We start from the raw sequence: 16,751 nt of genomic DNA on the forward strand, positions 1-16,751 counted from the left end.
CCCACGCAGACACAGGGAGAACAGACCAAACCCCTCACAGACAGTCACCCGGAGGAAACACAGGGAGACACAGGGAGAACACACCACACTCCTCACAGACAGTCACCCGGAGGAAACCCACGCAGACACAGGGAGAACACACCACACTCCGCACAGACAGTCACCCGGAGGAAACCCACGCAGACACAGGGAGAACACACCACACTCTTCATAGACAGTCACCCAGAGTGGGACTCAAACCCACAACCTCCAGGACCCTGGAGCTGAGACAGGGACACTACCTAATGAACCACCGCCCTAATGGTAGTAGCAAAATAACCTTTAAAATATCTAAAGATTTTGGGGGAATTATTTTGCCTTAAAATGTCCTGCTTGTATATTTTGGGGAGAAAAAAGGCTATCATGCTCTCAAAATCATTTTAAACAATATCTCATATCAGGCAACGTTTTTAAACATTGTGTACAGTCATTCTCTTTTCTAGGGCCTGTGATTTTCTGTCTGTTTCTCAAGAACATTTCACATGAAACAATTCTGAAATCTAAATTAAGCAGAAACAAACAAAGATAAATCCTTGGAACTGGAATGTATACCCAGATGAGGCATAACATTAAAATGATCTTGTTTCTACCTCATTGTCTGTTATATATAAGTTCCACTGAACATATACGTGCATTTTGTGGTGGTACACTAAAACACTGTAGGACCACAGGGCCACAGAGCAGGAATTTTGCAGATAGTGTGTTACCTCCAGCACTGAATTGACACTGGCTTGGTAGTGGTGTGTTAGTATGTTTTGCGCTGTTATGATCAGAACCTCTGTGTCGCTGCATGACTGAGAACAGTCCACCAACAAAAACTATACAGTCAATGGTGTCTGATCCTACCTGCTTGCTAAGTCTCATCTAACAAAACAGAGCTAGAAAAACTTTGATGCACGTTCATCTGCTAATTGTGGTCTCATATTGAATTCATCATACAACAAGTTCTCTCATGTACTCTGTCACCTCACTGATGCAATTTGACGCTAGAAGGTTGATCATCTATCCTCATTTATTTAACCATTTCAGGCCAGAGTTTTATGCTAATGTAGTCAGTTTGTTCTTTAGCATTGGATTCAGATAATTGGATTCTAGAGACAACAGGGGTCAGAGAAAATTCAAGGAAATTGATACAGACTCAATTGTTCAGGGTCACAGTTGGTCTGAAGCCTGCTAAGAATCATTGGGTGCAAGACATGAACACACCCTGGACAGGGCTCCAGTTCATTGCAGGAAATCAGATATTCACTCAGTCACTCACACACTTCTGGATATTTTTACACAACCAATCCACCTATCAACAAGGAGCAAATACAGATATCCAAGGCTTTAGAGCACTGTAAAGTCTAACATTAGGAATTGAAAGTGTATGATAGAACCTGATGTCTGCAAAAAATCTAGGCCAAAGCTACCGCAAAGGTTCCTTGCCAGGAACAAGGTGAATGTTCTCGAGTGGCCAATCAAAGCCTTGACTTAAAATCTATTGAAAATCTATGGAGTGGCTTGAAGGCTGTTGTCCGTCACTGAAAGCCAGCCAACTTCCTCCAGCTTGAACAGTTCTGCAAAGGGTATTGGGAGAATATTTCCAAATCTAGCTGTGCCAGTCTTAGAAAGACCTAAAAAATCTGGTAGCTGTATTTGCTGAGGTCCTTTGGCCAAGTATTTACTCTGGAGGGTGTGCACTCAAAAAACAAGGTAATTTCAGTTCAATTATTCAGTCATTCATTCATCTTCTGTAACAGTTTTGTCCTGATGATGGTCATGGTGGTCTAGAGCCTAGAGGAACACATCCACACACTTACTCACTCACACATCTGGGGACAATTTTGCACAGCCAACTGACCAAACATTGTGTTAATGGATTGTGGGAGGATACTGGAGCACACGGGGGAAATTGATCAATTTAGTTGCGTTATGTTTAGCAATTAAAACATATTGTAATTTAAATCCACAAATTTAACTGAAAAATCTTTCATTCATTCATTGTCTGTAACCGTTTATCCAGTTCAGGGTCGCAATGGGGCAGTAGCCTACCTGGAATCATTGGGCACAAGGCAGGAACATACCCCAGAGGGGGCGCCAGTCCTTCACAGGGCAACACACACGCACACATTCACTCAAACCTATTGACATGTGTGTTTTTGGAGCGTGGGAGGAAACCAGAGCACCCGGAGGAAACACAGGGAGAACACACCACACTCCTCACACAGTCACCCGGAGGAAACCCACGCAGACACAGGGAGAACACACCACACTCCTCACAGACAGTCACCAGGAGGAAACCCACGCAGACACAGGAAGAACACACCACACTCCTCACAGACAGTCACCAGGAGGAAACCCACGCAGACACAGGAAGAACACACCACACTCCTCACAGACAGTCACTGGGACACAGGCAGCGGGACTCGAACCCACCTTGAAAAAATAAAAAAAATATTTAAAGTGGATGTATTTACTTTTTTTTTTTTTTTTACCCGCTTTATATTACATTCTCATGGACCTGAGACATTCTGTCAGTGTTTAATGGGTGGGTCTCAGAGGGCAGGAAGTTCTGGGAGGGTTGCGGGTGTCCTAATCATAACGTCAATGATCTTTATATGTTTTTTTCCATAGTAAATATGACAACTGATTAGCGCTCTGTTGATGACAAATGTAAATGCAGGCTGTAACTCTTGGCACAGGTTACACCAGAGACACGTCTTTTCTGGAGATGGTGGTGGACATTGTACAGGAGCTGAAGAGGGCCAATCCAAGTCTTGTGTATGGTCAGTATTGTGGCTAATGTGACACAATAGTATAGTTTTGATTCAGCAAAAAGTAAATTTAAATATTTCCTCAAATATTTCCTCAAAATATTGTGAAAATGGTGTCTACATTAAGCTTATTATTTACATTTACATTTACAGCATTTAGCAGATGCTCTTATCCAGAGCGACTCAAAGTGCTTAGTATTCAAACAGAATGTTTATCCTCGCTAGTACAAATAGGTTCGAGTCCAATCTCCCCTTGAGCTCAGACACTGCCAGAACAAGGGCCAGTGCTGATGCCTAGAAAGAACTAAACATAGTAAGTGCAATACACAGCATCTAGTCATTATTGGTCATTTATTACGTTTAATCATATTATTTAAAAAAATGTATCTGTATATTTGAATATGTAAATTAACCTCAACCAAGGCTATCATGCATGTAACTGAGTTTACTATAGCACCATTATGCCAGTTACTGAAAGATGCCAAATCACAATATCAGTAGTTTATCTGAATCTGCCTGTGCTTTGGAAGCAACCTGGAATAACCTTGTTTCTCCTCACAGTGTGTGACCCTGTCCTGGGTGATCATGGTTCAATGGTAAGAATTTCACACGCATTTAGGCTTTCATTCAGCTGCTTCAATTTCTTTTCCCAGTTCCTGCCTTTCTCTCTCCCTCTCCCTCTTCTCTCCACTGGCATTCCCTCTTCCTTCTGCCCACTTTCTGAATTTTTATTCACTCTCTCACACGCTAATTTCCTGGTGAGTGATGTCATGTGTACTGTTGGCAGGAGAACCTCTTTCTGCACACAAACATTTTAATAAACCAGTGACCATCTTTTAGACGAATGGATGAATAAAATGATAAAATGACGGTTCAGTCACCCCCCCCCCCCCGATTTAAGTAGGAGACATACAGGTTCACTAATCACTGTATATAGTATAACAAATCGATATATTTGTGCTGTCGACATTATGATGCTTGGTTCCCATCACGGGAACTATAAAGATATTAGTACGTTTCTCTGCAATGACCCATTTCACGTTGATACACTCTCAAGAATTATGCACAAATTTTGATACAAATGTTATAATATCCTTTAAAAAGCAAACCTTGTACCTATAGCAGTTCAGTCTCGCACATTTGGGTGATAAACAACGTTTCAGCCTGGACAGCCAATTGGAACCGATAATTTACATGTATTAATTTTAAACACAAACTCACAGCACATAGTGATCAGAGCTGATCTCTATGACATCACTATGTCGTTACCAGCATAAATGAATAAATAAATGATGACAGTTCTTTTTTTTTTTTTTTTTTTTTTTTTTTTTTTTATTCAACACACAAATTGAATAAATGTGAAAAACATGAAAATTTGATATATGCCACTTTCTTTACTGTTTGACATTTTTTTAGGACAGTGATATGTATGTCTGTGTATAGAAAGAGAGGGGGAGATGAAGGGTCATTCCAGCAGTAAGAAGAAGGGGAAGACCATGTCTCATTTCCTGCTGCCAGACTACATTAGAGCAAAGGCCCCCTGTGCTGTCGGCTGGGGAATCTATTCAGAAGAATGGATGCCTTTATGACTCATAGATAGTGTGTGTGTGTGTGTACGACGTAAGCTGTGTAGTTAATGTATATTGAAGCCATGAGTGAAAAAAGATGGCTAATCATGCTCCATCCTGAAATGATCTCACTGTCTGACGTTTACAGTTTTGCAGACCACCAAACAACTTTTTGATTTATTGAGTAATGTGAGATCTGTAAATGTCTTTCATCTCATTTATCTCTCTTTTTATTTTTTCCTTACGTTAGTTTTGTCCTTTTTTCTTACTCTCTTCTATTTTGACACTCTCTCTCTCTTTGTCTTGTCCCTGTCTCTCTCTTTAGTATGTGCCTCAGAATCTGTATCCAGTTTATAAGGATAAAGTTGTGCCAGTGGCAGACATCATCACCCCGAATCAGTTTGAGGCAGAGTAAGTACCAGAGCAAAAGTATTAAATGGGATGTAACAACCATGTAGGACTTGCTAGGACATCACACTTTTATCAACGAAAAATGGTGCCCTTATTTAGTCAATCGGAAGGATTTCTAACAATGTACAGATGAATTCAATGTATAGATATTATATTTGGGATTTTTAATACTTTTTTTCATTCATTCATTATCTGTATGCGCTTATCCAGCTCAGGGTCACGGTGGGTCCAGAGCCTACCTGGAATCACTGAGCGCAAGGTGGGAACACGCTCTGGAGGGGGCGCCAGTCCTTCACAGACCGACACACACTTACACCTACGGACACTTTTGAGTAACCAATCCACCTACCAACATGTGTTTTTTAACCATGGGAGGAAACCAACGCAGACACAGGGAGAACACACCACACTCCTCACAGACAGTCACCCGGAAGAAACCCACGCAGACACAGGGAGAACACACCACACTCCTCACAGACAGTCACCCGGAAGAAACCCACGCAGACACAGGGAGAACACACCACACTCCTCACAGACAGTCACCCGGAAGAAACCCACGCAGACACAGGGAGAACACACCACACTCCTCACAGACAGTCACCCGGAGGAAACCCACGCAGACACAGGGAAAACACACCACACTCCTCACAGACAGTCACCCGGAGGAAACCCACGCAGACACAGGGAGAACACACCACACTCCTCACAGACAGTCACCCGAAGGAAACCCACGCAGACACAGAGAGAACACACCACACTCCTCACAGACAGTCACCCGGAGGAAACCCACGCAGACACAGAGAACACACCACACTCGTCACAGACAGTCACCCGGAGGAAACCCACACAGACACAGGGAGAACACACAACAGTCCTCACAGACAGTCACCCGGAGGAAACCCACGCAGACACAGGGAGAACACACCACACTCCTCACAGACAGTCACCCGGAGGAAACCCACTCAGACACAGGGAGAACACACCACACTCCTCACAGACAGTCACCCGGAGGAAACCCACGCAGACACATGGAGAACACACCACAGTACTCACAGACAGTCACCCGGAGGAAACCCACGCAGACACAGGGAGAACACACCACAGTACTTACAGACAGTCACCAGGAGTAAACCCATGCAGACACATGGAGAACACACAACAGTCCTCACAGACAGTCACCCGGAGGAAACCCACGCAGACACAGGGAGAACACACCACACTCCTCACAGACAGTCACCCGGAGGAAACCCACGCAGACACAGGGAGAACACACCACACTCCTCACAGACAGCCACACGGCGGAAACCCACTCAGACACAGGGAGAACACACCACACTCCTCACAGACAGTCACCCGGAGGAAACCCACGCAGACACAGGGAGAACACACCACACTACTCACATACAGTCACCCGGAGGAAACCCACGCAGACACAGGGAGAACACACCACAGTACTTACAGACAGTCACCCGGAGCAGGGCTCGAACCCACATCCTGCAGTGACACTATGCTGTATTATACTTAAAAGCATAAATGAAGAGTATTTAAAAAAAAAAAAAAAAGAATTCTTTCAACACAAACACTTACCGCTGAAGTGTTTTATTCATTCAGTTTTCATAAATGAAGGTCAGCTGGCTGTGAAAAATTGCCCAGATATGTGAGTGACAGTGTGAGCTTTTGATGACTTACAATGGACTGACACCTGCCTTGCACCCAGTGTTTCCGGATAGGCTCCAGACCCAGTGTAACACTGATCAGGATGAAGCAGTTAGAGAGAATTAATTAATTAATTTTCTGTAAATTTTTACTGTACTGTAAATAAAAAGAATGATTAGTCAGAAGTCGTTTGTAGTGTAACAGTAATCCCAAGATTATTGAATCAGAAAATCAGTTTTAATTGATTAATATTATTTATGTTTAGTCAATTTATCTTGATAGATACGTCAGATATCAGTGTTATTCTCAGGGCTCAAAGGCTTCTGCAATTTTGTGTTTGTGAAAGTCTATGGAGAGAGATTAGTCTCGAAATACTTTAAATATGCGTAAATGTTAATCCACAAATTAAACACAATTCACGAATATGTTTCACAATGCAACATATTTGTGACTTGTGTATTAACATTTACGCATTTGTAAAGTATTAAGAGACTAATCTCTCTCCATAGTGTCATTCTCGTCCAGTGTTTTTGTACATCGATTGAAGCTACTGTATATCAAAGAGACATTTTTGTCACACGGGCACATGTGTTAAAGCCCATTGCTTGTTTTGAAGGATCTGTGTTCTCAGAGACGGATGTGTTCCTTTTTATGGCTCAGCGATTTCATGATACTGAGCTTCTCTTTTGTTAATTCATGAAAATATGTTTTCTTTGTGTGGGGCTTGAGTCATGACTTTGTGTGTGTGTGTGTGTGTGTGAGTGCTCGATCCATCTGCAGGATGCTGAATCGTGACTCTGTGTGAATTAGTCTTTCAACTGCTGCACATCATTTAGCATCAGGAGCTTGTGCTTATCAGTAAAACTGTCTCCCTCTGGTGTTCAGAAATAGATCTGCAACTGCTCCTTTCCTCTATCATATATTGCATGATGTGCATATAATGATTTATTATGACAAATTTGAAATCGTGCCATCTAAATAAATGTGTCTTTCGTGTATACAAAGTCACCTGCACCGTGATCACAAGTACATTTTAATTAAAAACGAATTATCTTATCTAATTATATAATGTTGTGAATGACCCAGTGGTGATCAGGCTCTTTCTGTTAACCCTAGCACTGTTGTGCTATACAATGTATGTCTAAGTGTAATTGCACAATGAATCAAATTATTTTTGTAACTAATTACATTCAATTCATGTAAGTGTGTGAGTGAATGTGTGTGTGTGAGTCACCCTGTGAAGGACTGGCGCCCCCTAGAGGGTGTGTTCACGCCTTGGATTCCGGGTAGGCTCCGGACCCACCGCGACCCTGAACTTAATTACTCTAAAGAACAGAAGAGAAAGTCTTTAGAGTGTGTGATTTTTGAGTTGTAATATCATAGGCTTTTCTGATGTTTGTGAGAATGCTTCCCTGCTGAGATCCTCATGGGCCTCACTGTTGCCCTTAAAAGGTCTGTGACTGTTAAACTTGTGTTTTCTAATTGTAGACTTTTGACGGGGAAGAATATCAGCACAGAGAAAGATGCAGTAGAGGTAGGAGACCACTCCCACACGTATTCACACACAAATTTTAAACTTTAGTGCCATTTCTCTCTCTCGCTCTCTCTCTCTCTCTGTCTCTCTTACTCTTGTTCTTGCTCATTCACTCACTAGGTGATGGATCTCCTTCATACCATGGGTCCAGACACAGTGGTCATCACCAGCTCTGATCTGCCCCCTCGTCTTGGAGACCGCTTCCTGGTTTCTCTTGGCAGCCAACGAATTGGTTTGTGTGATTCTTTATGAAAATAGTTAATCCTTGTGTGAATCAAGTTATTGGCATCTTAGCATACTTTTAGCTAAACTGGAGTAGTTTTATTAGCTACAATGTGACTATACAGGGGCGGCATGGTGGAGCAGCAGGTGGTGTCACAGTCACACAGCTCCAGAGACCCGGAGGTTGTGGGTTCGATTCCCGCTCCGGGTGACTGTCTGTGAGGATTTGGTGTGTTCTCTCTGTGTCCACGTGGGTTTCCTCCGGGTGCTCCGGTTTCCTCCCACAGTCCAAAAACACACGTTGGTAGGTGGATTGGCAACTCAAAAGTGTCCGTAGGTGTGTGTGTGTGTGTTGCCCTGTGAAGGACTGGTGCCCCCCTCCAGGGTGTATTCCCGCCTTGCACCCAATGATTCCAGGTAGACCCTGGACCCACCGCGACCCTGAACTGGGTAAGGGTTACAGATAATGAATGAATGAATGACTATACAGGGTGGGCCATTTATATGGATACACCTTAATAAAATGAGAATGTTTGGTGATATTAACTTCCTGTTTGTGGCACATTAGTATATGGGAGGGGGGAAACTTTTCAAGATGGGTGGTGACCATGGTGGCCATTTTGAAGTCAGCCATTTTGGATCCAACTTTTGTTTTTTCAATGGGAAGATGGTCATGTGACACATCAAACTAATTGGGAATTTCACAAGTAAAACAATGGTGTGTTTGGTTTTAACGTATTTAACTTTACTCTTTCATGAGTTATTTACAAGTTTCTGACCACTTATAAAACGTGTTCAAAGTGCTGCCCATTGTGTTGGATTGTCAATGCAACCCTCTTCTCCCACTCTTCACACACTGATAGCAACACCGCAGGAGAAATGCTAGCACAGGCTTCCAGCATCTGTAGTTTCAGGTGCACTGTTACCTACGAACCCGCAGACACCAGAACAGACTTGGTACAGAAACAAAATCAATTCCAACAGATGGAATACTAAGAATAATAAAAAATGTTGTTACCTCACTGTAGCAGCAATGATGATTACTCTTATCCCTCATAGTGATGCCGGACGGTACAACCACAACCCAGCGGATACGGATAGAAGTGCCCAAAGTGGACGCTGTGTTTGTGGGCACAGGTGACCTGTTCGCTGCCATGCTGCTAGCCTGGACCCACCACTACCCCACAGATCTGAAGGTACAATCTACAAACACTAGTTTAATCAGTTAAACTTTCAAGTTTGTAATCAAAAAAACACTTCCGAAGATGTTTCCTCACCATGGGCTATCTCTCCAGTCTGTTAATGCACTTCAACCTTGTCTAATGTGTTTACGAAGCACCGGTGTCATCAGACATGCTAGACAACCTCTCTCTCTGCTTATAGTAGAAAAAGAGCCTTCCAAAGGCTGAACATCTTGAAATAAATGAGGAAATTGCTTTATTCCTGCTCCATAGGTGGGTAATGCCGAGTTACATTAGATGTTTCCGATTACTTAGATAGGAACACTCTCTCGAAATGCGGGAGAGCACTCACTGTATGAAACTAAACAGACAGAGTGCTACAAAACTAAACAATTTGAGTTACAAATGAGTTTCTGTGGTAAATCAAACAGTGAATACAAGCTTACAGACAAATTAAACTTCAGCCACATACAGTCTCTTTGTTTTCTTCTACGCACTGTTCCATCTTAAAAGACAAGGAGCTTCTGAACACTAACAAATCAGAGAGAACTGCAGTTCCCTCAATCATAGATGTCCCCTGTAAATAAAATGTCAAGAAAATGAACATATCACAGATTATTGTTCCTTGTACATTTTACATAATGTACCCACTTTTCCAGAAATAGGATTAATATATATCCACCTTGGAGTAACAAGTTGTCATTTTCATGATGAAGATGATGCGATTGTGTGCTGAATGACAGTATGGAGCTAGTATCCTGAGAACAACTCTCTCAGCTTGTTGTTTTGTGTTTTTTTTTCCCCTCCCTTTAACAGACGGCGTGTGAGAAAACTTTCTCAGTCATGCATCACGTTATTCAGAGGACCATCTCCTATGCCCATGGTAAGAGATAAAAAAAAAAGGCCTGGCCTATGCCTGTTCACCAAGGGCCCTGCAGGGCGTATTATGAATTTACAATGATAGAAACACTTCTTATATATCATCTTATATATATAATCATTACAGTTGTGCTATGATTGAGAGATGTATGTTTTGATTTTGTGTTGTCTGTTATAGAGAATGTCCTGCAGAGGCACCCAACAAATATATATATATATAGTTTTTACTTCCAGGCACTGAGTGTATTATTTACACAGTCATTATGTCAAACTTACAGTAAAGTGTCTTCAGGTTTCCTCTTTAATTTTTATTTTAAAGATGCAAGGCACAACTCAGTTAGAAATTGAATGACAAAGAATGTTATTTCCCACATGATCGCTCTCATTTAGGGACTGCTCCACAAGGGGGTGCTACAGTGCATTGTATCAATGACATCTGTGATTTGTTTGTTTGCTGAGCAGGATGGCTCAGGTTGGCCGCATAACATAAGCCCAGAGTCTTTGAAGCCTTTGAGCTTAAGTTATCTAGCTAAAATAAATCTTGTAGCACCTGGACTTTAGCATGCAGTGTTAATTTTTGTTGATTATCTCTCTCTTTTCAGAGATGGCAGGTCCTGGCCGAAGACCTAGTCCGGCTCAGCTGGAGTTACGTATGATTCAGAGCAAAGCGGACATAGAGGATCCAGCCATTGTCATGGAGGCCACTGTTCTATAGAAACTCCAGACACACATGCACCCACACACACACACACACACACACACATCCTCTCCCCCTAACCTCCGCCACAATCGCACAATGTATAGATGTTGTACATTTTTTTGGATCTGTAATGTGACATTGCCTTAGAAATCTTGAACAGAGCACAACATTTCATTGGGAGGGAGGAATAGGGTACAGCAGTAGAGTGAAGTAGGACATAGGAGAAAACGCTGTGAGAAATAAGAGGGAAAACAACAGCTCGACTTCTTTCTTTGGTACTTTTATGCTGTATCCACCTCTCCTTCTCAGCACTTGACTCAAACCCCTGTTTGTCCTGCACACTGAAATCAGTCAAGGGAATGGCTTAAGCAGAAGTAATCAAACACCTGTTTAATCAATCCCAGAGAAACTGCCATTGCTGAAAAAAGAGACACCAAACAAAAATGAAGTAATTTATAGGTAAACCCTTAAGTCAGTGGATATATATTTCTTGAAGATTTATGTTCCAGTTAAAAATGGTATGAAGTAGCTGAGAATCGTCCTTTATGGTCGTAGGGGTCGTAAAGGTTTGATGAACTGTAGCCGGGCCTCAAGACTTTGTAAGAGTGAATTTATAAGGTGGGAAAGTGCTTCTCTTTATGTGAGAGAATCTAAATTACGATACCTGTATGTCTGATTGTCTTACATGGATGTTAAGATGTTTTCTGTGTCTTTTGCACAAAAAAAAACCCATACAATTGCTGCGATGGCTGCTGCATAAATACATATTTTCCTTTTTCTTTCTTTTTTTTTTTTTTTTTTTTTAAATCATTTTCATGTCAACTATTTTTTATCTCTCATTTTTAGCTGTTTGAAATCCAAGACTGGTATTTCAATGTATTCTTTTGAAAAAAAAAAGTGTTAAGGGTCATTGCCACTGTCATCTGTTTCAACTTTTAAAGATTGTATTTTACAAATATAGTGTATTGTCTGTATATACTAAAAACTAGGTATTTGTTTTAATGGTTATTTAATTTATTATTATTTTTTTAAAATAGTATATTCATATCATAATGAAGAATGCTTTAAAATAGTTTGGCAAAAGTTAATTTCTCATATGGCCAATTATATTTGCTGTAAGGAGACAAATAGAAATATGATTTTTCACTAAACTAATCCTTTAATGGACTTTTAAGTGAGAGTGGTGTTTAATGCCTTCACACACATGGTTCTGTATCTGTGGAAGTCAGGTTCTCACCTATTCTCATACCTCTCTCTTATATCTGCCTATCTTTATTCTTTATCTCTCTCTATATATGCGCAGTAAAGGAGGGAGGTGGGATATAAAAACCCTCCCCCCTTTTCTCTCATAAATGCCATGTCCCCTCTTTCTCTTGCTGGTTAAACTACCTGGATAGATTCATTGACTCGTTTAAAAGTTAATAAAGAGCAGATGACTCAGATGAATTATTCTTTCATCTCTGACTCCACCCACTCTTTTAAACTCTGATTTAGCCATTTATCTTAATTGCTGCTGCCATGTATGTGTGTATAGTTGCTAGCTAATGTTTTGTGGACTTGAGGTTTAAACCAAGTCATCATTCCTGTTTTATTGGCATTTTTTTTCACAGTTCTGTTTTCACAGCATTCTTATTCATCCATGTTAAGATGACCGTTGAAAGTTTGTGGTGTTGAATAGAAATAGTGCCCTTGTGCAAGACCAGTCTGGGGTCAGCCTTGCTCTGGGAGGTGTACTTCCTCTGCAGCTTTTTATGCAGCAGCGATCTGTTAAGTCTATGGTCTAGTGTGTATTTGGAATGTATGTGTGTGTGGTTTTTTTTTTTTTTTTTAGTTTTTAGGAAGTAACACTTCCTAAGGGGTATTGTGGGTATGTATAAGTCACAAAATAATGCTGTGTTGAAAGCAACCACTGTTTGTCTGAGTGTACCTCGGTTGACCTCTCCAAGCTCTGCCCACATATATGTTTTTTGTAGCTACTTTTTGCTTGGTCTGCTTTGAGGGAAAACACATTTGCGAGTGGAGCATGTGTGGGCAACTGGAATGATCTTAATAGAAGTGCCCTGTGTTCACTGGCCTGTGAACAGCTCAATGATTTTTTTCATAGCATAGTTAGCACTAGATGTTTTATTAGAACACCTGATCTTAGATCAGTGAAGAAGGTCGTCTTCTATTCAAAGCCACCTGAATGAGCTGTTGGTAAAACCGTATGCTGCCTGCCTCCACCAGTCACTGCCAGTAAGCGATTGTAGGCAGTTGTGTGTGTTCTAACAGGTGGGATTCTAAGAAAAGGGGGTGTTTAAATTTGTGTGCATACATGTGTGTATGTGTGTGTGAGAGTGTGTCTGTGGTCTTGAAGGACAAGTGGCCCACCTTAATACACGCTGTAAGTTCCCCCCTAAAATAATAATAATAATAATAATAATAATAGTGACGTAATAGAGGCTCACTGTCTGAGTGGGCAACCGAATATTTTGACTGTTATCACAGTGACGTTTAGCGCATTCCCTGAGGGAAATGTAGGGCGGAAGTTTTGGGGTGGACTACAACATTTTTGTTTGTTTCTTGTACATAGTGTATGTAATAATGTATATTGGTCTGTGGAACTTGTGTGTTGTTGATTGTAAGACTGTGTGTGGCGCAAAAAGTGACCAAATGTTACTTGTCATTGAAGGGGTGAAGTGCTCCCCCTTGTGGATTGGAGCTCAGACTGTCTTAGGTGTTTTCTAGCATCAATGTACAGTGATTAGGTAGGTCCCAAAACAATCTTTATCCTCTACTTCTCTGTTCCATTGTCACCAATCTGTAGTTGGGAATGGACGTGAGCAGTGTATACTGCTGAAAATGATCCAGCTAGTTATATGAAGTTTGTATTCCAAACTGTGGGCGGGGAAAGATTTTGGAGTGATGAAGGAAGATCAGCTTCATCCGAATAATTGTAAACACTCATCTGAAACCATACATAGGTTCTATGAAATTTTAAAGGACAATTTAAGCTTATAAGCCTCCAGCAGAACCAATTCAGCCTAGCCGCCCTAAAGACTCAGCCTAGCATAGCTTTGGCTATGTCTGAAATTGAGCCCTGTTCACTAGATCAGTGCACTGATTTGTAGTGTCTAATACAGTGGAAATTATTTCATGCCGTCATGCAAATGCCACAATGCATCAGAATTGGTAAGTGTACAAACAATGTTCCCTAGTGGACACGGAATACCCATGATGCACTGTCATACTTCAGGGAATGTCAGAGACGAGTGCTGAGCAAACATTGTATGAAAACATTAACTTTAACAAAAGTCCTGTCCTTATATAACAGTGCTCTACACAGTAATCTTGGTAATCCTTAGTGACCAGGACATTATTTTAGACACGGCCTAAGAATAAATACCCCCCCTGTCAAATTTAGGAAAATATATGACCTAAGACATCAAATAATCTAGAAGTATTTTTGACATATAGACTTTAATAGAAACAGTACATTGTGTCTTAGTCTATCAGTGTGATTCCAGACTCCATCCTCATCAGTGACACTGTTGTGTGAACCACTGTATGTGCCGTAGTATCCCACGTTTCCTTTGGAGATCACGTCTCCGTGGCATGGATCCATATCACAAGATGGCAACCAATGCCAAATATCAACAACAATGATGTCAGTACAAAGCAGAATGACCAGTTACGAGGGCAATGGTCAGAGTCCCAACATTTAGCCTCGGTAACTCTGCCCATCTTTTAGATCTAATAGTGTCACATCTGTGCTTTGCTACTCATTTGATTTGATTTTTCTGTTGATAGGACTGATTTTGAAAATTTATTTATTTATTTATTTATTTTTGCTTCAGACATTCATTTCTTAATGGGGACACAAAAAAAATAAGAAAAATAAATAAATAATATGTTGTAAATGTTTGGTAAAGTTTATAGTGCTTCGTTTTCTGGTTCTAAATATTTTTTAACATGTTACAATAAAGATTGTAGTGTACAAATCCACATTTATAATATATAAAGTGTATGTTATGATGCAATAAAGAGAAAGTAATGATTATATTACATAGCTGGTGTGCATGTATGGCTGTAATCTACAGAAGTGGTGTGATTTAAGTGTACATTTTGTCAAGCTGTTTGAACTGATAAGTTGAAACATATCAGGAATTTTAATTAATATTTTGTCAGTGATACACCGTGGTACCATTAGAAGAAGAAGAAAAGGTAATACTTTGTTAATCCCCCTGGGAAAATTGAGACTCCCCATTTAACAAGGCAGTGAACACACACACACACACTAGTGAGCACTTCTTGCCAGCCACAGTGCCCAAGCAGGGATTAGGTGCTTCCTCTGTGAAGGTTGAGGAAGGAAAAAGTGCCGTTCCTTCTCTCCACCCACCTTCATTGTTTCTTTTCTGTCCAGGGGATCAAATTGGAAATCACAGTGTGATACTTTGAAGGAAAAACTGATGATGACAAGCCAATCAGATACATTGCATGAGGGAGAATTTAAATACTGTATCAGATCACAGAAAAGATTACGTAAAGAAACACTAGGTAAGATTTGGATATTCTGCTCCAGGGGCGCCCCCTCGTGCGGGGGGGTCAAACCAAATCCACGGTGGGCCGTTGTGGATGCAGGTTTTCCTCTCAACCAGGCGGAAGCCCCACACTACTGAAAGTCAAGATCTGTTGATTAGATCCATTGATTATAAACACGGTAAAAAAATTATTGGGGAGGGGGAGGGAATGTGTGGTTTCCCACCCTTCTTCCAAAGTTACATAGTGCAGTTTCTGCAGGGCTGCACCCAAAGTGGCAATGACAGAGGCTCTTATTCTCCCTATTACAGCTCAGTGATGCATCACAATGCTTTTGAAGCTGTAATTTCATGGTAGAAATATTGTGTTCCTTTATATAGCCAGTATAAATGGATGCAGAATTCAACCTGTCAGTCACATTCATGGAAGAAACAATTTTGGAAGTGGTTTAGTGTCTAAAGTTGTCACTTTGTGTATGTATTAACTTAAGTACAGTTTGTATTTAACAAAGTGCGACACGGTGGCACAGCTGGTAGGTGTCGCAATCACACAGCTCCAGGGACCTGGAGGTTGTGGGCTTGAGTCCCGCTCTGGGTGATTGTCTGTGAGGAGTGTGGTGTGTTCTCCCTGTGTCTGCGTGGGTTTCCCCCGAGTGACTGTCTGTGAGGAGTGTGGTGTGTTCTCCCTGTGTCCGTGTGGGTTTCCTCCGAGTGACTGTCTGTGAGGAGTGTGGTGTGTTCTCCCTGTGTCCGTGTGGGTTTCCTCCGGGTGACTGTCTGTGAGGAGTGTGGTGTGTTCTCCCTGTGTCTGTGGGTTTCCTCCGGGTGACTGTCTGTGAGGAGTGTGGTGTGTTCTCCCTGTGTCTGCGTAGGTTTCTTCCGGGTGACTGACACAGTGTTTTTGTAGGTGTGTGAGTGAATGTGTGTGTGTGTATGTTGCTCTGTGAAAGACTGTCGCTCCCTCCAGGGTGCATTCCCGCTTTGCCCCAAGTGATTCCGGGTAGTCTCTGGGTCCACCACGACCCTGAACTGGATAAGCACTTACAGATAATGAATGAATGTATTTAACTAGCTTTTTAAGCATGCTACTGTCTGTAGCCAACACAGGGTTTGGTTTTATCTAAATTTTTTATGTTCAGGATGAGCCGCATGACCAAATTGACCTTTGGTCTTTGATTCAAATGATCTGTTCTGATACTAATTATGTAAAGATGCTTTGTGACAATGTTAGTCAGGCTTGTCAAACACCTTCATCCATCAAAGACACGGAACACTGGTGTTTTTGTAA

At 41.4% G+C, this 16,751-nt stretch overlaps 1 protein-coding gene across 2 annotated transcripts in view; it reads left to right on the forward strand.

Moving 5' to 3' along the window:
- The window catches only part of pdxkb (pyridoxal (pyridoxine, vitamin B6) kinase b), a 29,447-nt gene extending 14,575 nt beyond the window's left edge, over positions 1-14,872 (forward strand). For both annotated transcript variants that reach the window (XM_066662231.1, XM_066662232.1), the window contains 8 exons: positions 2,724-2,807; positions 3,357-3,391; positions 4,689-4,774; positions 7,919-7,964; positions 8,085-8,196; positions 9,246-9,382; positions 10,184-10,250; positions 10,849-14,872. In XM_066662231.1, coding sequence (XP_066518328.1) covers positions 2,724-2,807; positions 3,357-3,391; positions 4,689-4,774; positions 7,919-7,964; positions 8,085-8,196; positions 9,246-9,382; positions 10,184-10,250; positions 10,849-10,961 — 680 coding nt within the window. In that variant the 3' untranslated portion in view covers positions 10,962-14,872. The remainder of the gene's footprint in view (positions 1-2,723; positions 2,808-3,356; positions 3,392-4,688; positions 4,775-7,918; positions 7,965-8,084; positions 8,197-9,245; positions 9,383-10,183; positions 10,251-10,848) is intronic.
- Positions 14,873-16,751: the final 1,879 nt, after the last annotated feature.

Source organism: Hoplias malabaricus, chromosome 2, assembly GCF_029633855.1.
Source record: "Hoplias malabaricus isolate fHopMal1 chromosome 2, fHopMal1.hap1, whole genome shotgun sequence".
NCBI classification, from domain to species: Eukaryota; Metazoa; Chordata; class Actinopteri; order Characiformes; family Erythrinidae; genus Hoplias; species Hoplias malabaricus.